This window comes from Medicago sativa, chromosome 6 (assembly GCF_051527215.1).
Source record: "Medicago sativa cultivar Bolivia chromosome 6, Bolivia_mono, whole genome shotgun sequence".
In the NCBI taxonomy this organism is placed as follows: Eukaryota; Viridiplantae; Streptophyta; class Magnoliopsida; order Fabales; family Fabaceae; genus Medicago; species Medicago sativa.
Genome location: NC_140754.1, coordinates 71,387,797 through 71,413,388, shown reverse-complemented (window position 1 = coordinate 71,413,388; position 25,592 = coordinate 71,387,797). Strand labels below are relative to the sequence as shown.

Here is a 25,592-nt window from a genome sequence, read left to right as displayed (position 1 = left end):
ACGGGATACATGGAAATGTGTTAAGAATGTTTGGTGTATGTGCAAGTAGATTTGCTAGAAAGTTTCAAGAGCATGTGAACCACGACGACGGTGATTAATTATCATATGAAGTGGTGAGTTGATTTCACTTTTTCATGTCAGGCAATATGAGTTATCCCTTAGTACGTGTGATAAGATGCAATAAGATTGCAATGAGATCGAAGATTTCTTAAGACTCGGAAAGAGGTTCGTGGAATCGTCTATATGAGTAATGTATGTAAGAGGCATAAGTCGCAACGCGCGATAAGAAAGATTATATAGGCATGAGGAGATGTTTTAAAGTTACAAGTAAGCACTGCGGGGCAAACCTGGTATCCAATAGGATTCCAGTTAAAAGGCAAATCCTGAGTGTTCATGTTTATGATAAGACACCGTTACGAATGAATTATGTTAAGCGGGTAAGATACGAGTCCGAGACAATACGTCTATGTGTGGCAAGGTAAGTTCTGAATCATGATATACTAAGAAAACTCTAAGTTTGACTGATATTAGGATCAAAAAGGTTATGTTCAGTTGCATGTGGGCTAAGAAACAAGATGAGGACATGATACGAAGAACTCTATGAATAAGTATGAATAGAATATGTATGGTTTAGACCATAGATGGTAAGATTTGTCATGATGATTGGTAGTCGATCTCTAAATTTCGAGGACGAAATTTCTTTAAGGGGGGTAGAGTGTAACATCCCGCTCGTCAGCTAATGGCAATTTTACCTGCTAAATGTATCAGAGGAATGATGTTCATGGAAAGTAAGTTTATGGAAATATTTTATGATATGTCAGCTTATTACGAGTTAAGTATCAGAGACGGATGTAGCACGTTTGAGGCAAGGGCAATTTGGTATTTTCACACAAAAGGATATTTATTTGATATTTGTCTCAAAATATCTCATTTTCCCCTTATTCTTTCTCTCTTTTGTTTGACCAACAATTTTGCTCTCCCCTCTCTCCTCTCCATCGGCCCTCTCCTTCTTTTCTCATCACACCAACTCCTCAAAGCTTCTTCCTCAAAGAATCAAGGTTAAGCTTTGGTTTCTCTACCACCCCTCAAGAGATTGGTAGCTTGGGATTGAGCTTGTTCCCAATTCTTCTTCTCTATAGAAGAGATTCAAGTCTAGGGTTTTGGTGAAAGCTTTGAGTTGAAGTATAACTTAAGGATTGATGAGCTAGCAAGGATTATGGTTCTTTTATGGCAAAGAATAGCAAGTTTGAATGGTTTAATCAAAGAAAGCAAGTTGATCATAAGCTAGGGTTTAGGTTGGAAGAAAGGTGGAAATGGAAGCTTAAGCTTGTTGTTGCTTTGAGGTGAGTTCCATAGATAGATTACCTACCTTTGGGTTTGTATAATCTTGTGAAGAAAACATGAATTATGTTAGTTTATAAAACTAGGGTTTTGGTACCCCTTTGTATAATTTATGATCAAATATTGTTAATTGATGCCATGCACATGATATAAGTTGTTTTTATGATGTTATGGATGATTAGAATGAATTAGAACACTTGAATTGAGGTTTTTATGCAAAATCACGTTTTCTGCAGAATTCTGGACTGCTACAGTTCGCCTGGCGGAATTTAGCTCGCCATGGCGAGCTGAGGATCAGTGCTCTCTGGAGTAGCTCGCCATTGAGCTCGCCATGACTTCGCCTGGCGAAAAATTTCGCCTGGCGGAGAGATATTTGGCCTGGCGAAATTGACTGCACAGCATGTGTTGTCAATTCGTTTCGTGGCCATCAAGGGCTATCCGAGGCTTGATCTTGCAGTATCTTTTTAAACTATGAAACCCCTCAATTCCAAGTACCTAATGTACAATTCCAAACAAGGTTTTAAACAAAGGAAGGGCATGGTAAATCGTTAACAATGCTTGTTGATAAATGATACGCAAGAGTGATATGTTATGCAATATGCTCGGGTAGCTATGATTTAAGAAAGGGCATGAATGTAGAGCCTCGACATAGTTTTTGAGAACTAGCAAGATAGCATGAATCCCTAAGTATGTCAAGTATAGGAATATGAAAGCATATGTAAGTAAGACGCGAAGGATAATCTCTTCGCACATGAGCTAGAATGACTTAGCAAATATGTAAGTTGTGGATTGTTAGGTTAGACCCCTCCACCAGGTTAAGTATGAATAAGTATAAGTTACCGCTAATCGGATCGATCAAGGTTCCGAGATAAATAAGCAAGTATGTATATGATTAACTTATGTGTACGACAAGACTATGATTTAATAAGTGTAGGTGGCATGTCTCTTGTTATCCACGTCAGGGGGATACAAGGGGTTCTCATTATGAGAACGATTCAAGCCGTAAGGGACCCGCATGTCACTGAGTAACAAGACATAGGTGCTCGTGTCTCTTGTTATCCACGCCAGGGGGATACGGGAGGTTCTCGACCTAAGGGGAACGGTTTAAGCCGCAAGGGACCCACACGACACCGAGGGAGTCCGATGTACGTACATCGGTCATGTATGGGATTGATCTCGGGGTTACTCCACCCGGGACTATCCGTAAAATGAATCAAGATAATAATTGTTTGTTACACGCTAACCTAATGAATGAACTTAACTACGATTATGTTTCTCATGATTATGCCCATGTTATGAAATGCAAGTATGATTTCCATGCACGTTTATGATTAAGAACAAGTGCACTAGGTGCTATAAGATAAGTACAAGTTATGTATAGTGCAAGTTATGAATATGATACCGACGACGATCCTAGGTTTCCCCTAATCGTCCGGTTTTAGAATCGTGCCATGATTATGTTATGTTTAGGCCTTGATACGTAAAGCGTATCTTTGGCAATGCGGTTTTAGGTTCCCCTCGACCGCCATGACACGTATAGGAAGTGAAGCTTATAACAAGTGAGATAAGATTATGACGGCTCTAGTATGCACTACCGTCTAAGTATGCAAGTCCCCACACACGTATAATCAACCGTCAGGTTGTAATATAGACACGTGGTGACCGTAGGTTTCCCCTTGAGGTTGCCTATAGCCTAGGATTTAGGGGAACTCACTGAGACATTATGTCTCATCCCAATCTTTATTTGTTTCAGATAAGCAGGATGTTTATGCATGTTTGGAGCCGGATGGATATTACTTCAAGGGTTCGTTCGTAAAGATGTAGGACGTTATGGACATCAAGGATGTATTTTTATGTATGGATGAGTTGTGTTGTATTTTTATATATACGAACGTAACTTGATGTAAATATTATTCATTCGAAGTTTTTAATTGTTGTATATTTTAATGTATCCAGTACTAATATTAACGCATGTGCCAGACTTTCTAGATACGTCTGGTATGGGTGTTACACATACTCATTTAAAGACGAGGGCTCATGCCCTAGGAGCTTATGCTCAACAGAGACGAGGGCTCATGCCCTAGGAGCTTTTGCTCAATTGCGACGAGGGCTCATGCCCTAGGAGTATATTTATGCTCATAAGTGACGAGGGCTTATGCCCTAGAATGGTACCACATGCATTTGCATTGTCAAGATGATATAAGATGATAAGAGTTGCATAGTCGAGTTTAGATGCATTGTCGAGTTAAGTTTTTAAGTTGTGATGTTTTAACGAAGTATCTAGTGATGAAATATTTGTATGATGTTATGTGACGGTGATTATGACAGTTATATGATGATATATATGTATTTAAATATAATTGTTGAATTATATGATGTTTATGTTGTTAAATGTAACTGATGAGTTATATACTTGATATTATTGTTTGAGAAATCTCACCCCTTCTGCGTGAAAATGTTGCTCTTCGTATGAGTAACTTGCAGGTAATCAAGATTAGGCGTGGTCATGAGTGGACTCCTCACAAGTGTGTCTTTAGGTGCTCTGATACGTAATGGGATGAGAGTTTTGACATTATTTTCTATTCCTTACGTATTGTTTTATGAGAATTATATTGAAGTTGTTGGATTGAACTAGTTATTATGTTTTAGACTATTTATGAGACTTTTATGATGAGGCCTTAGTGTCAAGGACTACCTTTAGAAGTTGTTAAATTCCGCTGCGAGATATTAAGTAATTTATTGGTTGAATTTCGAAGGATAAATATTTATTTATTCCATTTATGATTTTTATGATATGTGACATTCCGTTTACGATGAATTACTCTGATATTATTAAGAAATTTTTATGTTGGGAAAACGGGGTGTTACAATTGGTACCAGAGCAGGTCGGTCCGTCCGGCCAAGTAGTTGAGTCGAGTCGTGTCACTTAACAGTTGGAATACCATTATTATGTTATTCTGATTGTTTTGTGTTGTGCAGAGAACTAAGATGGCTGGAAGAAATGATGTTGCGATTGCTGCTGTGTTGGAAGCCGTGCCTCAAGCTGTGGGGCAACAACCTAATGTGAAAGCTGGTGCGAATGTTGAGGTTAGGATGTTGGAGATGTTTTTGAGGAATCATCCCCCTACTTTCAAAGGAAGGTATGACCCTGATGGAGCTCAGACGTGGCTGAAAGAGATTGAGAGAGTCTTCCGTGTTATGCAATGTACGGAGGATCAGAAGGTGCGCTTTGGTACGCACATGCTGGCTGAGGAAGCTGATGACTGGTGGGTGAGTCTTCTACCTGTTTTAGAGCAAGATGGTGCGGTTGTTACTTGGGCTATGTTTAGGAGAGACAGAGGATGTTCGCGGGAAGAAAGAGATCAAGTTGCTTGAGCTGAAACAAGGAAACATGTCAGTGACTGATTACGCTGCTAAGTTTGTGGAGTTAGCTAAATTTTATCCACACTATACTGCTGAGACTGCTGAGTTTTCTAAGTGCATCAAATTTAACAATGGTCTGCGTGCGGATATTAAGAGAGCAATTGGCTACCAGAAGATCCGTAACTTTTCTAAGCTGGTGAGCAGTTGCAGGATTTATGAAGAGGATACTAAGGCTCATTACAAGATTGTTAATGAGAGGAAATGTAAAGGTCAGCAGAGTCGTCCTAAGCCTTATAATGCCCCTGCTGATAAGGGCAAGCAAAGAGTTAATGGTGAGAGGAGACCAAAGAAGAAAGAAGTTCCTGTTGAGATTGCCTGCTATAATTATGGTGAGAAAGGCCACAAGAGTAATGCTTGTACTTGAGATGTGAAACGGTGTTTCAGTTGTGGTAAGAAGGGGCATACTAGTACTGAATGCAAGTTTGATGATGTTGTGTGTTTTAACTGCAATGAAGAAGGACACATTGGTTCGCAATGCAAGAAGCCTAAGAAGGCTCAGACTACTGGAAGGGTTTTTGCTTTGGCTGGTACCCAGACAGAGAACGAGGATCATTGATCAGAGGTACTTGTTATATTGATAGTAAACCTTTAGTTGCTATTACTGATACTGGTGCTACGAATTGTTTTATTGCTATTGATTGTGCTTCTAAGTTGGGTCTTGCTATGTCGAATATGAATGAAGAGATGGTTGTTGAAACTCCAGCTAAGGGTTCAGTGACTACTTTTCTCGTGTGTTTAAGATGTCCTTTGTCTATGTTTGGTTGAAATTTTGGAATCGATTTAGTTTGTCTACCTTTGAGCGGAATGGATGTAATTCTTGGTATGAACTGGTTAGAGTACCACCATGTTCACATTAATTGTTTTAGTAAGTTAGTGTACTTCTCTTCTGCTGAAGAGGAAAGTGGAGCAGAGTTCTTGTCTACTAAGCAGCTGAAACAGTTAGAACGTGATGGAATTTTGATGTTTTCTTTGATGGAATCCTTGTCCATTGAGAATCAAGCAGTGATTGATAAGATACAAGTGGTATGCGAGTTTCCTGAAGTTTTTCCAGATGAAATTCCTGATGTACCTCCAGAAAGAGAAGTGGAATTTACCATTGATCTTATTCCGGGAACGAAACCTGTGTCTATGACACCTTACCGTATGTCAGCGTCTGAGTTAGCTGAGTTGTGTTATACCCTAATTTTGGACCTAAAAATACTTGTTCAAAATTTCCTTTCATCTTTGATATCTGGCTATTATTCTTGAATAATTGCCAATGTGTTATTGTTTACACTAACATCTTACTCTGCTTTATCTCTCAGCTTAGCTTTACAAATCTTTTCAACTGTGTATTTGTCCATGTTTTCTTGCATTTCAAGTCATCCAAAACATCTTTCTTGCATTCTAAGTCATTTGAATTTGTCTCTGATTAATTGCATTTTTTTCTGCATATTATTTCAATGTTATTTGCAAAATTCATGAAAAAGGGTATTTTAGTCATTTCCTGTATCCAAACTCATTTTAGTCCTTTAAAAAGTTGTTTGAGTCTTTTCAAATTGGTTTAAATAAGTCTTGCTTCAATCTCATGTCAAAACCCATTTTAAAAATTGCATTTGAAGTCATTTTAAGTCAGTTTAGCCCCTAGGGGCATTTTAGTCTTTTCATATGTTAAAACTCTATGTAAATTCTAAAAATTGTCTCTGAGTCTTTTAATTTCGCTTGTATAAACTCTTGCTTTAATTCCATGTCAAAAAACCATTTTAAAATTGCATTTGAGTCTTTTTGAGTCGTTTTAGTCCCTAGGGGCATTTTGGTCTTTTCACACGAAATTTCGGCAGAGAGAGATTACTTTAAAGTACCTCATTTAAGTAATTGGTTCATTTTAGTCCGTTTTGTCATTTTTAATCGTCTCACTTTACGTTATTTTTCAATTTACGTTTTTTACCAATTTTAGTTAATTTTTTTTACATTTTTAGTTCTTTTAGTCTTGGTATTTGCATTTAGGTCCTTTGATTGTTCATTCTGCAGATTTTTATTTTATTTTTTTTTGTCCAAAAGTTAGTTATGCCACGTGGCATCTTGTTATTGGTCCAGCATTCACATGTGTCAGCTATAAATAGCCCAGTCACAGGCCAAGTCACAGAGATCCATTCATTGTTGTACAACTCATCACAAACACTATTACTCTTTCTCTTTCCACTTTTCACAGATCAAACACCACAAAAATCGCAGAAAATTTGATGAATCTTCAAGAACATTCTTGAACATTCATCATCTTCAACCTCCAGAGATAAACAAATCCGTTCAGATTCATCACAAAAACCATCGCAACCGTTCATCACAAACCTCAAGAACTCATCAGTTCATCGTTCTCATCGTTCATACACGAATCCAGCAATAAAAACATCAAAATTCATCGGTTCAAGCCGTTCGTGACAGTGACAAACGCGTGAACCAAGTGAAACAGAGGGATATGAAACAAAACCGAATCATCATTAAGAACGAGCGTTCAACAAACTCCCAAAATCAAGTTCGAATTGTGAATCGAACAAAAGGAAGAGAAGCTGTTGCAGATCGAAGCAAGAAGTGCTCAAATCGAAACGACGACGTAAAGGAAAAGCATATCAAGAGAGGTAATCTTATCTTCCTTTCTTTCCCTTCATTTTCGTCTCTTTCATATATATATATATATATATATATATATATAGTAAACCTTAGATCTACACTTCTCCGATCCTTATTTTCAAAAACGAAGCTCGGATTTGGTATTAGAAGTGGAAAACGGTTTTAAAATCATAAAAAGATTTGAAATCCGAGCTGTTGTGGTTTTCCGGCGACGGCGACGGCACCGGAAGGTGACCGGCCGCCGCGCCGGAGAAGAAAGGAAGAACCGGAGAAAAAAGCCTAGTTGCAGACTCTCTCTCTCTAAAACATCTTAGAGAGAGAGTCACTTTAGTGTTTTGTGAGTTTGTTCCTTCATATCTTGCTTATATACCATGCCTTACGCGTGCACTGCTTCCCATGCTCCCTATGTGCCTTTGACCCTTGGATCTAGGGTTTGAGAGGAACTGGATCAATCTGACGGCTGTAAGGCAGTTGGATTATCCAGATCCAACTCAGACACTGGGCTTGGGCCTCTGGTTGTTTTTTTCGTTTTTCTTGCAGTTTTATTGCTATTTTACACACTGCTTTCACTTGTTACACCTCTGCATGCTTCAAAGCTTTGTCAAAAATTCTAAAAAAATTGCTATTAATTTTCTTGCATTTTTTGATCAATCTTGGCATATTGCGTGTAAATTTTGATCAGAGAAATTTTAGAAAATTATTTTGCATTGCTTACTTGTTTTCTTCTAATTTTTGTTGGAAAAATCTTGTTAAAAAACTTGTAAAATTTGGTGAGTCCTCATAGTAGTTTTGTTAAATGATTTAGGATTGTTTCTTGCTAATTTTGCATGCTGAAAATTGTTAGAGGAAATATGCATGTGGATTTGCTTGAATTTTTGCATTGGTTTGTCCAATTTTATGGAATTCTTTACATGTTTTGGTTCTATTGCTTTGGTGCATAATAATTGTGGCTTGTTGAATGATCTTGGAGTATTGTTTGTTGCATAACATGTAGTGTTTGGTGCTGTTTTGAATGTGTGATAATTGGTTGCTTAGTTAGCAAGTTACTTGTTATTTTTGATGTGTAATTAGTGCAAAAATAGGCTTAATTTCATACCATGATTCCTTGGCTTATGATTCTCTTGTGACTTTCACATTGGGGCTGAACCTAAAAACCCTTTGAAATGCCCAAATGTGAGAGTTATGGATCTCTTGCTTGCTTAGGAATTTTGGTGTTATTAAGTGCATTTTTGCCACTCTTTGTTGTTTTTTTTTACCATTGTTGACATGCTTCATTTCCTTGCCATTTCTTTTTTTTTTTTCTACTATTTCAATGCCTATTATTACTAACCCTTTGTTCATTGTTTCATAAGCATCTCACATCATATTTTCATCTTTTATTCCTTGCACTTAAATTTCTTGCATATTAATGTTTATCAAGGCTTAGAATGTAAAGACTTAGGAACTTTGTATTTTACTTCATGCAATTTTAAATTCTTGCAAGACCATAGAATGTATCTAGGCCAATGATGTAAAGGACAATGGACTCTAATGATGTACACCGACACAAGCACCGACACATGCACACACCTCACTTTAGATGTATGGCTAGGATATGCATGTTTAGATGTATGTTTAGGATTGTATGTCTAGATGAATGCCTAGGGTTTACACTTAGAAAAATCATTTTCCAAAAAATATGAACAAGATCACTCGAATCTTTTTCCTAATAAACTTTGGGGATCCAAGCCCCATTGATTTTCTCTTTTATTTTCTTAATCAAAATTTCAATGAATTTTAATCATACTTGACCCTTTTTCCAAAATAACTAATCAAACCTCACCTTTTCTTAAAGTCTCATGCCTTTAAGGCCTCTCAATCTCCATTCTTCAAAATTCCAATTTTCAAACTTAAAATCAACCAACAAAAACAAAAACATTTTTGGAAGAGAACTACGGTGGATTTGATCCCTTAAACGGGTACGTAGGCAAGGAATCAAAATTCCTTCAATTCAACTAAAATAAAAATTCAAACACATTCTTCTCCCTCCAATTTTTCACTTATAAAACTCTTAGGTGAAAATATCATTTTCAAATAGCATTTAAAAATAAAGCGCGCGCGTAGAAAGTAAAGACGGTTCCTATAGGATACTATAGTTGTTATGGGTGCCTAACACCTTCCCGTAGCGAAAACAACTCCCAGACCTCGATTCTCAAGGGTTTTGCTTTTTTTTTCCCTTCCCAAGAAAAAATGAGATATCAAAGGTTAAAAAGGTTCAAACGTAATCAATGTTTGACACCCGAAAACCAAGATAAAACAAGTTGAAGAAACAGTTGGAGGTTTTGCTTGATAAGAAGTTTATAAGACCGAGTGTTTCACCTTGGGGAGCGCCGGTATTGTTGGTTAAGAAGAAAGACGGTAGCATGAGGTTATGCATTGATTATCGCCAGTTGAATAAAGTAACGATAAAGAATAGGTATCCACTTCCAAGAATTGACGACTTGATGGATCAGTTAGTGGGTGCACGGGTGTTTAGCAAGATTGACTTGAGATCGGGTTATCACTAGATTAAAGTGAAGGATGAAGATATGCAGAAGACAGCTTTTAGAACGCGATATGGACATTATGAATATAAGATGATGCCTTTCAGTGTTAGTAATGCACCTGGTGTGTTTATGGAGTGTATGAATTGCATCTTCCATGCATTTTTGGATCGGTTCGTGGTTGTGTTCATCAACGATATTTTGATATACTCTAAGACTGAAGAAGAACATGTTGAGCATTTGAAGATTGTTTTGCAAGTGCTGAAAGAGAAGAAGCTTTATGTTAAGTTGTCTAAGTGTGAATTCTGGTTGAAGGAGGTAAGTTTTCTTGGCCATGTTATTTCTGGTAGTGGTATTGCAGTTGATCCGTCTAAAGTTGATGTAGTATCACAATGGGAGACTCCTAAGTCGGTTACCGAGATTAGAAGCTTTTTGGGATTGGCTGGTTATTACAGAAGATTTATAGAAGGGTTTTCTAAGTTGGCACTTCCGTTAACGCAGTTGACTTGTAAAGGAAAAGCCTTTGTGTGGGATGTTCAGTGTGAGAACAGTTTCAATGAATTGAAGAAGCGTTTGACGACGGCTCCAGTTTTGATTTTGCCAAGGTCGGATGAACCTTTTGTGGTGTATTGTGATGCGTCCAAGTTGGGCTTAGGCGGTGTGCTTATGCAAGATGGTAAAGTGGTTGCTTATGCATTAAGACAACTGAGAATTCATGAACGAAATTATCCTACTCATGATCTTGAACTAGCTGCAGTTGTGTTTGTGCTTAAGATTTGGAGATATTACTTGTATGGTTTGAGATTTGAGGTGTTTAGTGATCACAAGAGCTTGAAGTATTTGTTTGATCAGAAGGAATTGAATATGAGACAGCAAAGGTGGCTTGAATTGTTGAAGGATTATGACTTTGGTTTGAATTATCATCCGGGTAAAGCTAATGTTGTTGCAGATGCCTTAAGTAGGAAGACTTTACATATGTCTGCTATGATGGTTAAATAGTTTGAGTTGCTGGAACAGTTTAGAGATTTGCGCTTAGTCTGTGAGATATCGTCTCAACGTGTTAAACTAGGAATGCTGAAGATTGATAGCGACTTCTTGAAAAGTATTAAAGAGGCGCAGAAAGTTGATGTTAAGTTTGTGGACTTGTTGGTTGCTGATAATCAGACTGAAGATAATGACTTTAAGGTCGATGATCAAGGCGTGTTGAGGTTTCGAGGTAGGATTTGTATTCCAGACAATGATGAGATAAAGAAGATGATTCTTGAAAAGAGTCATAGAAGTAGCTTGAGTATTCATCCAGGAGCTATAAAGATGTATCATGATTTGAAGAAGTTGTTTTGGTGGTCTGGACTGAAACGTGATGTGGCACAGTTTGTGTATTCCTGTTTGATTTGTTAGAAGTCGAAAGTTTAGCATCAGAAACCTGCTGGATTGATGACACCATTAGATATGCCAGAGTGGAAATGGGATAGTATATCCATGGATTTTGTGACGAGTTTGCCCAATACTCCTAAAGGGAATGATGATATTTGGGTGACTGTTGATTGATTGACGAAGTCGGCTCACTTTATTCCGATTAATATTAGTTTTCCTGTAGCTCAGTTGGCGGAGATTTATATTCGAGATATAGTGAAGCTGCGTGGTGTTCCTTTGAGCATTGTGTCAGATAGAGATCCAAGGTTTACTTCTAGATTTTGGAAGAGTTTGCAAGATGCTTTAGGTTCTAAGTTGAGGTTGAGTTCGGCGTATCATCCACAGACAGATGGTCAGTCGGAAAGAATGATTCAGTCATTGGAAGATTTGTTGAGAGTCTGTGTTCTTGAGCAAGGTGGAACTTGGGATAGTCATCTACCGTTGATAGAGTTCACGTACAATAACAGTTACCATTCTAGTATTGGAATGGCACCATTCGAGGCTTTGTATGGTCGGAGGTGTAGAATTCTGTTGTGTTGGTTTGAGTCAGGCGAGTGTGTGGTTTTAGGACCAGAAATTGTTCAACAGACTACTGAAAAGGTAAAGATGATCCAAGAAAAGATGAAAGCGTCGCAGAGTCGACAAAAGAGTTATCATGATAAGCGTAGGAAAGACCTTGAGTTTCAAGAGGGAGATCATGTGTTCTTAAGAGTTACTCCCATAACCGGTGTGGGTCGTGCATTGAAGTCAAAGAAGTTGAATCCGAGGTTTATTGGTTCGTATCAGATATCGGAGAGGATTGGAACAGTGGCTTACCGGGTGGGTTTACCACCGCATCTTTCGAATTTGCATGACGTGTTTCATGTGTCGCAACTTTGGAAGTATGTTCCGGATCCATCTCATGTGATCCAAAGTGATGATGTGCAAGTTAGAGACAACCTTACGGTGGAGACCTTACCATTGAGGATTGAAGGTCGTGAAGTGAAGAAGTTAAGAGGCAAAGAAATACCTCTTGTGAAAGTCGTTTAGGATGGAGCGACTGGTGAAAGCTTGACGTGGGAGCTTGAGAGTAAGATGCTGGAGTCTTATCCTGAGTTCTTTGCTTGAGGTATATTTTCGAGGACGAAAATTCTTAAAGTCGGGGAGAGTTGTAACGCCCATTTTAATTATTTAATTATTTTAATGAGTTTTAGGATATATTATATGATTTATATGATTTTTATATGATTTATAAGATGTACGTGATTTATGTGATTTTTTAGAGATGTTATGAGACGTTGTGACTTATTTTATGATTAAATAAAATAAGATTCGAAAATAAAATAGTTATTGAGATGTGGGGCTGTTTTATAAATTTAGAGATTTTAGTGGTTTAAGAGGAATTAGGAAAGAATAGAAGAGGGGTTATAAATAAGGAAGTCTAAGTTAGAAAACATTTTTACGTTAAAACGACTTTGGAGAAGAGGAGAACAAGAGAAGAGGAGAAGACATAAAGCTGCGATTTCTACTTCTTTAAGGTAAGGGTGGGACTATCTTTCACTAATATTAAGTCTGTGAATCATTAGATTGCATCTAACATGTTTTAGGTTGAGTTTGTGAGGATTTGAGAATTAGGTTAAAAGTGGTGAATTGATGATTAGATGATGAGAAACCATAGAATTGATGTAGAAAAACGTTTACAGATCATAGGGTAACCATAATACATCGTTTCAGTCAATTTAGGGTCGATTATGAACCTAAGAAGGGCTTAGAATGGTAGAAATCGCACTTTTGAAAAGCTGTTTTTTTGACCTGGTACTGTCAAAAACGTGGCACGTTTTGGCAACCGTGGCACGATTTTGAAATGTCGAAAGTTGTGTTTTTCTGGTCGTAAAAACGTGGCACGTTTTCTGCAAACTTTTTACTCGATTGTTCACTATTTTTCACCCATTTCTGTTTTGAATTAGCTTTCGGTGTAAACATGAAAGATGTAGATAATTGAGTTAGCTTTCTAACGGCATTGGTTTGACTTGAAGATGATTTGTAGATTTTGAGTTATGATGAAAATAGTCCAAGTAGGTCTTCAGAAAATTTTAAGAAAACTTAGCATAACTAATCCCAAGTTAGTCCAAAAACTTATGGTTGGTTTCCAAACTTCAAACTTAGGTATTAGGGATTTAGTTGAGATGTTTTATGAGTATTTGGCATATGTCTTATTTAATCAAACTTGATTTGCTTTTGAAGAATGTTTTGGACTTAGATATGAATATGAATGTATATGTTGATAGTTATGTTATTCTTTCAATGATCTGTGAAATTGTCAGAAGATGCTTGAATGTTGTTACTAATGATATATAATCGTATATGCATTATGTGAATTATAAGTGATGTTTTGAGGCGATGATTATATTTAATATTGTTGTATTATGAGATTATTAATTGTTGCCATGTTGCTGCTTACTATTGATTAAAGTTGCATGTGTCGGTCAAGATGTGAGATGTTGATCCAAAATATTGGAGTCATATAAGACGTTCATGTTGTCTAAGTTGTAAGATGTTGAGTCCATGCATACTGTAACATCCCGCTCGTCAGCTAATGGAAATTTTACCTGCTAAATGTATCAGAGGAATGATGTTCATGGAAAGTAAGTTTATGGAAATATTTTATGATATGTCAGCTTATTACGAGTTAAGTATCAGAGACGGATGTAGCACGTTTGAGGCAAGGGCAATTTGGTATTTTCACACAAAAGGATATTTATTTGATATTTGTCTCAAAATATCTCATTTTCCCCTTATTCTTTCTCTCTTTTGTTTGACCAACAATTTTGCTCTCCCCTCTCTCCTCTCCATCGGCCCTCTCCTTCTTTTCTCATCACACCAACTCCTCAAAGCTTCTTCCTCAAAGAATCAAGGTTAAGCTTTGGTTTCTCTACCACCCCTCAAGAGATTGGTAGCTTGAGATTGAGCTTGTTCCCAATTCTTCTTCTCTATAGAAGAGATTCAAGTCTAGGGTTTTGGTGAAAGCTTTGAGTTGAAGTATAACTTAAGGATTGATGAGCTAGCAAGGATTATGGTTCTTTTATGGCAAAGAATAGCAAGTTTGAATGGTTTAATCAAAGAAAGCAAGTTGATCATAAGCTAGGGTTTTGGTTGGAAGAAAGGTGGAAATGGAAGCTTAAGCTTGTTGTTGCTTTGAGGTGAGTTCCATAGATAGATTACCTACCTTTGGGTTTGTATAATCTTGTGAAGAAAACATGAATTATGTTAGTTTATAAAACTAGGGTTTTGGTACCCCTTTGTATAATTTATGATCAAATATTGTTAATTGATGCCATGCACATGATATAAGTTGTTTTTATGATGTTATGGATGATTAGAATGAATTAGAACACTTGAATTGAGGTTTTTATGCAAAATCACGTTTTCTGCAGAATTCTGGACTGCTACAGTTCGCCTGGCGGAATTTAGCTCGCCATGGCGAGCTGAGGATCAGTGCTCTCTGGAGTAGCTCGCCATTGAGCTCGCCATGACTTCGCCTGGCGAAAAATTTCGCCTGGCGGAGAGATATTTGGCCTAGCGAAATTGACTGCACAACATGTGTTGTCAATTCGTTTCGTGGCCATCAAGGGCTATCCGAGGCTTGATCCTGCAGTATCTTTTTAAACTATGAAACCCCTCAATTCCAAGTACCTAATGTACAATTCCAAACAAGGTTTTAAACAAAGGAAGGGCATGGTAAATCGTTAACAATGCTTGTTGATAAATGATACGCAAGAGTGATATGTTATGCAATATGCTCGGGTAGCTATGATTTAAGAAAGGGCATGAATGTAGAGCCTCGACATAGTTGTTGAGAACTAGCAAGATAGCATGAATCCCTAAGTATGTCAAGTATAGGAATATGAAAGCATATGTAAGTAAGACGCGAAGGATAATCTCTTCGCACATGAGCTAGAATGACTTAGCAAATATGTAAGTTGTGGATTGTTAGGTTAGACCCCTCCACCAGGTTAAGTATGAATAAGTATAAGTTACCGCTAATCGGATCGATCAAGGTTCCGAGATAAATAAGCAAGTATGTATATGATTAACTTATGTGTACGACAAGACTATGATTTAATAAGTGTAGGTGGCATGTCTCTTGTTATCCACGTCAGGGGGATACAAGGGGTTCTCATTATGAGAACGATTCAAGCCGTAAGGGACCCGCATGTCACTGAGTAACAAGACGTAGTTGCTCGTGTCTCTTGTTATCCACGCCAGGGGGATACGGGAGGTTCTCGACCTAAGGGGAACGGTTTAAGCCGCAAGGGACCCACACGACACCGAGGGAGTCCGATGTACGTACATCGGTCATGTATGGGATTGATCTCGGGGTTACTCCACCCGGGACTATCCGTAAAATGAATCAAGATAATAATTGTTTGTTACACGCTAACCTAATGAATGAACTTAACTACGATTATGTTTCTCATGATTATGCCCATGTTATGAAATGCAAGTATGATTTCCATGCACGTTTATGATTAAGAACAAGTGCACTAGGTGCTATAAGATAAGTACAAGTTATGTATAGTGCAAGTTATGAATATGATACCGACGACGATCCTAGGTTTCCCCTAATCGTCCGGTTTTAGAATCGTGCCATGATTATGTTATGTTTAGGCCTTGATACGTAAAGCGTATCTTTGGCAATGCGGTTTTAGGTTCCCCTCGACCGCCATGACACGTATAGGAAGTGAAGCTTATAACAAGTGAGATAAGATTATGACGGCTCTAGTATGCACTACCGTCTAAGTATGCAAGTCCCCACACACGTATAATCAACCGTCAGGTTGTAATATAGACACGTGGTGACCGTAGGTTTCCCCTTGAGGTTGCCTATAGCCTAGGATTTAGGGGAACTCACTGAGACATTATGTCTCATCCCAATCTTTATTTGTTTCAGATAAGCAGGATGTTTATGCATGTTTGGATCCGGATGGATATTACTTCAAGGGTTCGTTCGTAAAGATGTAGGACGTTATGGATACTCATTTAAAGACGAGGGCTCATGCCCTAGGTGCTTATGCTCAACAGAGACGAGGGCTCATGCCGTAGGAGCTTTTGCTCAATAGCGACGAGGGCTCATGCCCTAGGAGTATATTTATGCTCATAAGCGACGAGGGCTTATGCCCTAGAATGGTACCACATGCATTTGCATTGTCAAGAGGATATAAGATGATAAGAGTTGCATAGTCGAGTTTAAATGCATTGTCGAGTCAAGTTGTTAAGTTGTGATGTTTTAATGAAGTATCTAGTGATGAAATATTTGTATGATGTTATGTGACGATGATTATGATTGTTATATGATGATATCTATGTATTTAAATATAATTGTTGAATTATATGATGTTTATGTTGTTAAATGTAATTGATGAGTTATATACTTGATATTATTGTTTGAGAAATCTCACCCCTTCTGCTTGAAAATATTGCTCTTCGTATGAGTAACTTGCAGGTAATCAAGATTAGGCGTGGTCATGAGTGGACTCCTCACAAGTGTGACTTTAGGTGCTCTGATACGTAACAGGATGGAAGTTTTGACATTATTTTCTATTCCTTATGTATTGTTTTATGAGAATTATAATGAAGTTGTTGGATTGAACTAGTTATTATGTTTTAGACTATTTATGAGACTTATATGATGAGGCATTGGTGCCAAGGACTACTTTTAGAAGTTGTTAAATTCCGCTGCGAGATATTAAGTAATTTATTGGTTGAATTTCGAAGGATAAATATTTATTTAATCCATTTATGATTTTTATGAAATGTGACATTCCGTTTACGATGAATTACTCTGATTTTATTAAGAAATTTTTATGTTGGGAAAACGGGGTGTTACAGGTGTATCATGAATCCTCAAGTTTAAGCTATTTCAAATGGATGTAAAAAGTGCCTTTCTGAATGGGTACTTGAATGAGGAATCTATGTTGAACAACCAAAAGGGCTTATTGATCTCAGCTTTCCAAATCATGTGTACAGATTGAAGAAAGCTCTATATGGTTTAAAGCAGGCACCTAGGGCTTGGTATGAAAGACTCACTTAATTTCTTGTTGGTCAAGGGTACAGGAAAGGTGGTACAGACAAAACCTTGTTTGTGAAAGATGACAATGGAAGACTGATGATTGCCCAGATATATGTTGATGACATTGTTTTTGGTGGAATGTCGAGCAAGATGGTTCAACATTTCATTCAGCAGATGCAGTCTGAGTTTGAAATGAGCTTAGTTGGTGAATTGACTTATTTTCTTGGACTTTAGGTTAAACAAATGGAGGACACAATCTTCATTTCTCAGAGTAAGTATGCCAAGAACATTGTGAAGAAATTTGGCTTGGATAATGGTGGTCACAAAAGAACTCCAGCTGCCACTCACTTTGAAATTCTAGCGTACTTGTTTTATTAGGTTCTGTCAGATGTTTAAACGTTTGCGATGTTTCGATTAATGTTTCAACATCATGCGATAAACAGAAAATAAAACAAGAAAAATAAAGAACACAAGAAGTTTGTTGACCCAGTTCAGCACAACACGCTTACATCTGGGGGCTACCAAGCCAGGAAGGAAATCCACTAGTGTAGTCCTTATTCAATAGCTCTCAGCAAACTCCTCGTTTACACTATATGACCTAGGACCTACCCGTCTAGACTTCAACCTAGGAACTCCTAGATCTGAGATCCCATCTCACTATCCTAATGGTCAGTCACTGCCCCAGTGACCTATCAGACCTCAAACACAAAAGATAGAAGTTACCTTCCCACACAAACAACCAAACCTTGTTTCACAACTTCGGTTTGATGCACAAGAGTATCAATACTCACAAAACTAGTCCTAAACAAGTATCTAAACACGACACTAGCAAAAACACAGTAAAGATCCTAAACCTGCATCACACTCGATACAAGAGTAGAATACATGAAGACTCAAACCCTAAAAATCTAAATTTTTTAGCGTGACGGCTTAAATGAGCAATTAGGTCTTCAAGTCTTCCTTTTATACTGAAGCAGCTTGGGCTAAATAATCATTGGGCTTCAGTAAACTTGCAGATCGGTTCAGCAAACCTGCAAAACAGAATCAGAAACAATTATGGAAAGTCCTAATATGTCGGAACCTATTTGGAAACATTCCAAATCGTAACAAATATTTTCCTAAAGTAAATTATCTATTTTAGTAATATTCCACAGCTGATTCTAATAAGATATGCGTGTTACTTGGTCAGTAAGTAAAGGAAATATGGTTTCTTTAATGGATAAACTACGTACGTACAAATAAGGCAGAACCCAGGCACACTGAACCATGCCAGGATGTTGGAACATTGTATCCAACATCTCACAGAGCAGCCTAACCACATGCTGGAACATTGGTTCCAACTTACAAAACAAGGATATTTGTTTTAGCAATAATGCAGCCAATACAAATACCCAACAATCTTCCCCTTTGGCAAATTTTTGGCTAAAACAAATTAAGCCCAATTCTTATGAACCTGAGGGATACATAAAAATACCATTCCTCCAAAAGCATGAGCACACACCTATGAAGAAACAGCTAGCACACAAAATCCAAAGAGACACCATAGATACACTTCCTCAAGTCATCACAAACACATATTCAAGAAGAAGAAGTAACAGGTAGTATCACTCTAGAGAAAGCAAAAGTGTGCAAACATAGAATACCTCACAGATCTTCAATCATAGCTTAAGCTGGCAGAGGTATTACACTGGATCAGAGACATGCAGCAGAGGATCAGATCAGTAGCATAGTCTCAAGAGCTAAGGAAAAAATAAATTCCTGAGCTACACCTAGGGAACCTAAGTTCTTGTACAAATGATGAAGAGAGAACCAATTTCTCTCAAGAGCAGAGGAAAAATAAATTCCAAAGCTACAGTCAAGGAAGATAACCTCCAACACAGAAGTGGAGAGAAGCAAGATCTCTCAAGAGCAGAGGAAAAAACAAGTTCCAATGCTACAGACATAGGATGTTCCAACATCCTTTAGCACATCAGACAGGAGAACCTGCCACACATAGAGGCAAGGGAAAAAATAAATTTCCCATACCTACAGAGTACTGTCACCCACCAACCATAGAAGCACAAAAACCTAAATTCCTATACTTACATGTGACAGACTAGGATGTCTTCAGATACATATCACCAACAACAACAGAAGTCAGGAAACACAAGTTCCCAAACTTACAAGTGATAGATGTAGATGTTTAAACCTTTGACTCAACATCCTTCAACCAGCTTGGACTTAGCACAAGCACACATAGAAGTAGCACTCCCCCTGAATATAAGATCTCATGAGTGACTACTTACAGGAATATTCCAATATTTCCCCTGAATACATGCATACTGAAAATCTGAACAGATAAACTCCTAATGCATAGACATAAAAGATTCAGGATCTGGACACAAATATTCAAGGAATATTCACAAACTAGCAACTTTATCAGCAGATACATGCTAGTAGACCTATCAAAGGTCACACATAAAGAATGAGGCTTTAAGAGGTCATCCAGACAGGTTCCATAATATAAGCCAGAGGTAGGAAACCTGTACACTAAGAATCCTAAAATAAACTCTCAGGATTACACCAAGATGTTGCAGCTTGAGTGCCAACATCTCCACAGTGTCTTAAAGACATATTCCAACCTAGGATAGGGCATTTGCAGGGAATATGTACAGCATCTGAGAAAGCCAGAGTTCTCAGAAGCATAGAGATGCTTTAGCACAAGTGCTAACATCTACATCAGTCTTCACAGACATGTTCCAACATATCAGAGAATGTCAGCAAGGAACATGTACAAACAAAAATGACTGAGAACAGATTCTCAGAATAACATGAAGACCTATCAAACCATCAAGATGTTGCAACATGAAAGCCAACATCTACACATAACCTGAAATAATTGCAACAGAAATGCAACAACATAGAGCAGCAACAACAGAAGTCATAATCAAAAACAGGCATATATAGATACATGCAGAGCATCACATATACAGAAAGGAAGTATAAGCAAAGAAACATCAATGTCAATTTTTCTTCCTCTTTTTAGTCACAAAATATGCCAAACAGAGATAAATATCACCAGAGGGATAGACCAGAAGAATGATTTCAGAATTGCAGAGTACTAGTAGAATACCAAAAAATAGGCACACATAGGTGCACAAAAGTTCAGGGCATAGGCCACAAAATAAAAACATCATTCAGCAGTTCTAGAACTGCTATCAGAACCCCCCTTACTGTCCTCATTATCATTTTCTGCTTTATCTACTCCTTCTCCGTCCAAGGAGTGAATCCTCAGTTCAAACTGAGCTTTTCTTTTATCCATCAAGTCATAAGTGTCTTTAAGTGCCGCTGTAATCTCTTGCTTTGTCATAGTAGGTGTACTTCCAGATGTTCCAACAAGGTCTGAAACATGATCAGTACCGACACATTTAGGGTGCAAGGTAAGAGGTTGTTCCCTCTTTTCTGGAACATCAGCAGCAGTTATAAGTCCTGGATGTTGTTTTAACATAACGCCACACAGCAAAGTAGGAAAAGCAATGAGACACCGTACAACATCAGTTTTAGCATGCTTGACAGTTTGTTCAAAGATGTACTGTCCAAAGTTCATTTTAGTCTTAGTGCCTACACAAAAGATAAATTTTCCCAAACTTATAGCAATATCAGAGGTAAGATTTGTTGGAACCCAGTTGGATGCAGCTATTTGATTGAGAATAACATATTTAACTGACAGCTTTCCAGAGGAAATTTTTCCCTTTTTAGGCCAAATTCTTATATGATCTGCAGCGATTTCTCTACACATCTGGTTATCAGTTACTTTCAGCTCAGCATCATTAACCTCTTCTATCCCCAGAAATCTGTTGATGATATCAGGAGAGAAGTTGACACATTCACCCCTAACATACACCTTCTGATACTCCTGACTCAGAAAATTATCACAGTCTCTAGGCATATTTACCAAGAATTCTCTTACTAGTTTTTCATAGCAATTACCAATATTGCACACAGTTTTCAGGAGCCCTGCTTCTTTGATCATACTAATTACTTGTTCCATTTCCACAGCTTCCTTGCCTAGTTCTCTCTCCACAGCCAACCTTCTGTGAAATATGTATTTCCATTTTAGTGCATTTTCAGGAAAGTGAAATGATACCTTATCAATAGGTACATTTGAAACAGTCTTCACAACTTTCCTCTCAGCAACCATATTTGAAGTAGATACGTTAATGTTTGACACATCTTCTTCAACATAGTAGTCAGACTCATCTGAAGAACCCACCTTTTTCCTCCTTGTTCTTCTGTCAGTAGATTTCACTTTTACCTTGCTCCAACTTTTCTTGGGACCGATGCCAACAGTCTTGTTCTTTGATTTTGGAGTTTCACCCTCATGGTAGACTACCTTCCTTTTGTTACTCCTAAGTTTTTTGCCTATACATTCAACTTCTCTCTCTGGATTTGAAATGTCACCAGATACTTTGTTATGAATGCTCACCAGGTCCTTTTTGACCTTATTTGCACAGATATCTTTTTTTGGACCAACTTCAATCCTGATATGTTTCTTTTTCTCAAGAGAAGTTTTGTTAACAGGAAGTTCAGAAGGAATTCTCTTGTCTGAGTTAGTCTCTTGATTTGACTCATTATTATCAAGGCCTCCATTAGTCTTACACCCAGATTCTACATTTCCTTTAGAGTGGACAATAACAATCACCCTATCAGAATTCTCTTTCTCTGCTGAAGTGGTCTCAGAAGCAGAATTATTATTTTCAACGGTGATAGTAGTAGACTCATGGTTATCAAATTTACTCAAGGATGTTTCATCATTTCCCTCAACATTCATGTCTCCATGTTCTTGTGCAGGAACATTAAAGTTTGTCACCTTACCATCATTAGACGGATCCATGTCTATGAACACAGTTCTATTTAAAGCACACAAGTTCTCCAAAACTGACTTTTCACTAGATACAGATATATCAGAAATCAGAGAGGCATTAGAGTTACCTTCATCATTCTCAGAAGAGGAAGTAGTTTTGAGGAATCCTTTAGCATCAATACTGTTAGCATCCTTCACACAAGTCTCAACATTGGGTTTGACAGCAGTAGTAACACATGGAGTTGCTTGGTCAACCATACATAAGGTTGTCACAGGTGTTCCCACATCAGATTTATCACGTTTCTTCTTCTTTGGACTGGAGTTAGTGGGTGATTTCCTTTTAACCTTTCTGGGCAGAACAGTAGTGATTGGTTCGACCATCAAAGGAACTAAATTGTTGGTTTCTTGGTGTTCAGTGGCCATGGCTTGTTTGAGAACAGGGTCTGAGTTTTTGCTGGTCTGAAACTGTTGGTTCTGATTGGTGAGAATGTAAGGATGAGCTGTTTGAAAAGGTTAAGGTACAAAAGGTTGTATGTGTTTGAACTTGGGAGGATTGAGAGAAAAGGTAGAAATAGGGAAGGAGTTTCTGTGTGTTGTTGGCGTGTTTATGTGGGTTTGAGGCTGAAGAACCAGATTAGTGTGTCCTAATGAATGTGGAACCATGTGAACAAAGTTGTTCAAATCCTTAAGTGGATAGATTTCAGGTTTATCATTCAAATCAACAGGTAGCCTGTCTTTCAAGTTTTTAGCTACAATACTACTTGATTTTTCCTTATGAGTGCAGAAGAACTAATTAAACTTATTATCATACATTTCATCAGGATGTGACCTATTATATTTATTGAAGGTAATTAGATGTTCCAACATCATGTTTGACATACCAGTTAAGTTACCTGTCAGACCTATTTCTTGTGGTGCCCTCAAACAGTTATTTCCCTCAGAGTTTACACCCCTTGGTGATATACCTTTTTCAATATGAGGCAACACACATTCACCAACAGTTGGAGTTGTTTTACCAGTTTCCCTTTTTACCTGATTCATAGCTTGACTAAGATGTGAGTTCAACAGAGTTACCTTGTGATTTAATTTTGAAATTTTGGCTTGATGACTGATCCTATCATTCTCCAATGTACTGGTGATATTTTTCTACTCTTCAAGTTGTCTGCATGCGTTGTAGTTTCTTTCAGCAAGACATTTGTAGGATGCAATGAGTTCAACAACACCCAAGTCTTCTACACATGAGTCAACATCAGGAACAATCTTGCTAGTCAAGGCTGCTATGTGCTTAGCAGATTCTCTTTCTCCATCTTCTTCAGATTCATCATCATCAGACCAGGAGGCAGTCAAGCTCTTCTTCTGCTTCTTCAGAAATGTGGCACATTCTGTTTTGATATGTCCATACCCTCTACACTCATAACATTGAACTCCTTTGTAGTGAGAGTCTACTCCTCCATCAGGTCTTGCCACCTTCTCTTTGCTAGACTGATCGTCAATGTTGGGGCGGATGTTCTGATCATTTGGCCTGGACCTTCTATCAATTCTTCTTAAAATCTTCTTGAACTGTTTCCCAAGAAGTGCCAGTGAATCTGCCATGTCTTCATCATCTTCTTGCTTTGCTTGTGACTCATCAGATTCTACACAAGAAGCAAAAGCGATACCTTTGCCCTTTTTGTCAGTTTTGCTGTTGACAGTTATTTCAAAGTTTTGCAGAGACCCTATCAACTCATCAACCTTTAAACTAGATATGTCCTGAGCCTCCTCAATAGCAGTGACCTTCATGTCAAATCTCTTAGGTAGAGATCTGAGAATTTTCCTCACAAGCTTTTCTTCAGAGACTTTCTCTCCAAGGGACTCAAAAGAGTTTGCAATGTCTAGGATATTTATATGATAATCCTGAATGCTCTCATCTTCTAACATTTTCAGATTCTCAAATTTAGTGGTAAGAAGTTGGATTTTAGCACTTTTTACCTTAGTTGTGCCTTCATGTGCAGTTTTGAGAATCTCCCAAGCATCCTTAGCCACAGTGCATTGCTTGATTAATCTGAACATATTTGTGTCCACACCATTAAACAGAGCATTCAAAGCCTTTGAGTTTCCAAGAGCCAATTCATCTTCATCAGCACTCCATTCTTCTTCTGGTTTCAACACATCAGTCCTGTTGCCATCAGCATCAAGTTGTACAGGATGTTCCCAATCTCTCAGAACTGCCTTCCATGTTTTGATGTCAATGGATTTGAGAAAAGCACACATACGTGATTTCCAATAGTCATAGTTAGATCCATCCAACAGAGGGGGTCTGTTTACAAATCCACCTTCCTTGTCCATAGTGCTAGAATAAAACTCCCTGGAGCTCACCCTAAAACAGGCAGGGTGCCTGCTCTGATACCAATTGAAATTCTAGCGTACTTGTTTTATTAGGTTCTGTCAGATGTTTAAACGTTTGCGATGTTTCGATTAATGTTTCAACATCATGCGATAAACAGAAAATAAAATAAGAAAATAAAGTGCAGAAAAATAAAGAACACAGGAAGTTTGTTGACCCAGTTCAGCACAACACGCTTACATCTGGGGGCTACCAAGCCAGGAAGGAAATCCACTAGTGTAGTCCTTATTCAATAGCTCTCAGCAAACTTCTCGTTTACACTATATGACCTAGGACCTACCCGTCTAGACTTCAACCTAGGGAACTCCTAGATCTGAGATCCCATCTCACTATCCTAATGGTCAGTCACTGCCCTAGTGACCTATCAGACCTCAAACACAAAAGATAGAAGTTACCTTCCAACACAAACAACCAAACCTTGTGTCACAACTTCGGTTTGATGCACAAGAGTATCAATACTCACAAAACTAGTCCTAAACAAGTATCTAAACACGACACTAGCAAGAACACAGTAAAGATCCTAAACCTGCATCACACTCGATACAATAGTAGAATACATGAAGACTCAAACCCTAAAAATCTAAACTTTTTAGCGTGACGGCTTGAATGAGCAATAAGGTCTTCAAGTCTTCCTTTTATACTGAAGCATCTTAGGCTAAATAATCATCGGACTTCAGTAAACTTGCAGATCGTTTCAGCAAACCTGCAAAACAGAATCAGAAACAATTCTGGAAAGTCCTAATATGTCGGAACCTATTAGGAAACATTCCAAATCGTAACAAAAATTTTCCTAAAATAAATTATCTATTTTAGTAATATTCCACAGCTGATTCTAATAAGATATGCGCGTTACTTGGTCAGTAAGTATAGGAAATATGGTTTCCTTAATGGATAAACTACGCGCGTACAAATAAGGCAGAACCCAGGCACACTGAACCATGCCAGGATGTTGGAACATTGTATCCAACATCTCACAGAGTTGCCTAACCACATGCTGGAACATTAGTTCCA

At 37.9% G+C, this 25,592-nt stretch overlaps 1 protein-coding gene across 1 annotated transcript; it reads right to left on the bottom strand.

Annotated features, from left to right (window-relative positions):
• Nucleotides 1-23,312: 23,312 nt before the first annotated feature.
• Nucleotides 23,313-24,523, bottom strand: LOC146916632 (uncharacterized). The gene has a single exon (XM_085717072.1). It carries the CDS (start codon nt 24,521-24,523, stop codon nt 23,345-23,347), a length of 1,179 nt encoding a protein of 392 aa, XP_085573198.1. The 3' UTR covers nt 23,313-23,344.
• Between the last annotated feature and the right edge of the window lie 1,069 nt (nt 24,524-25,592).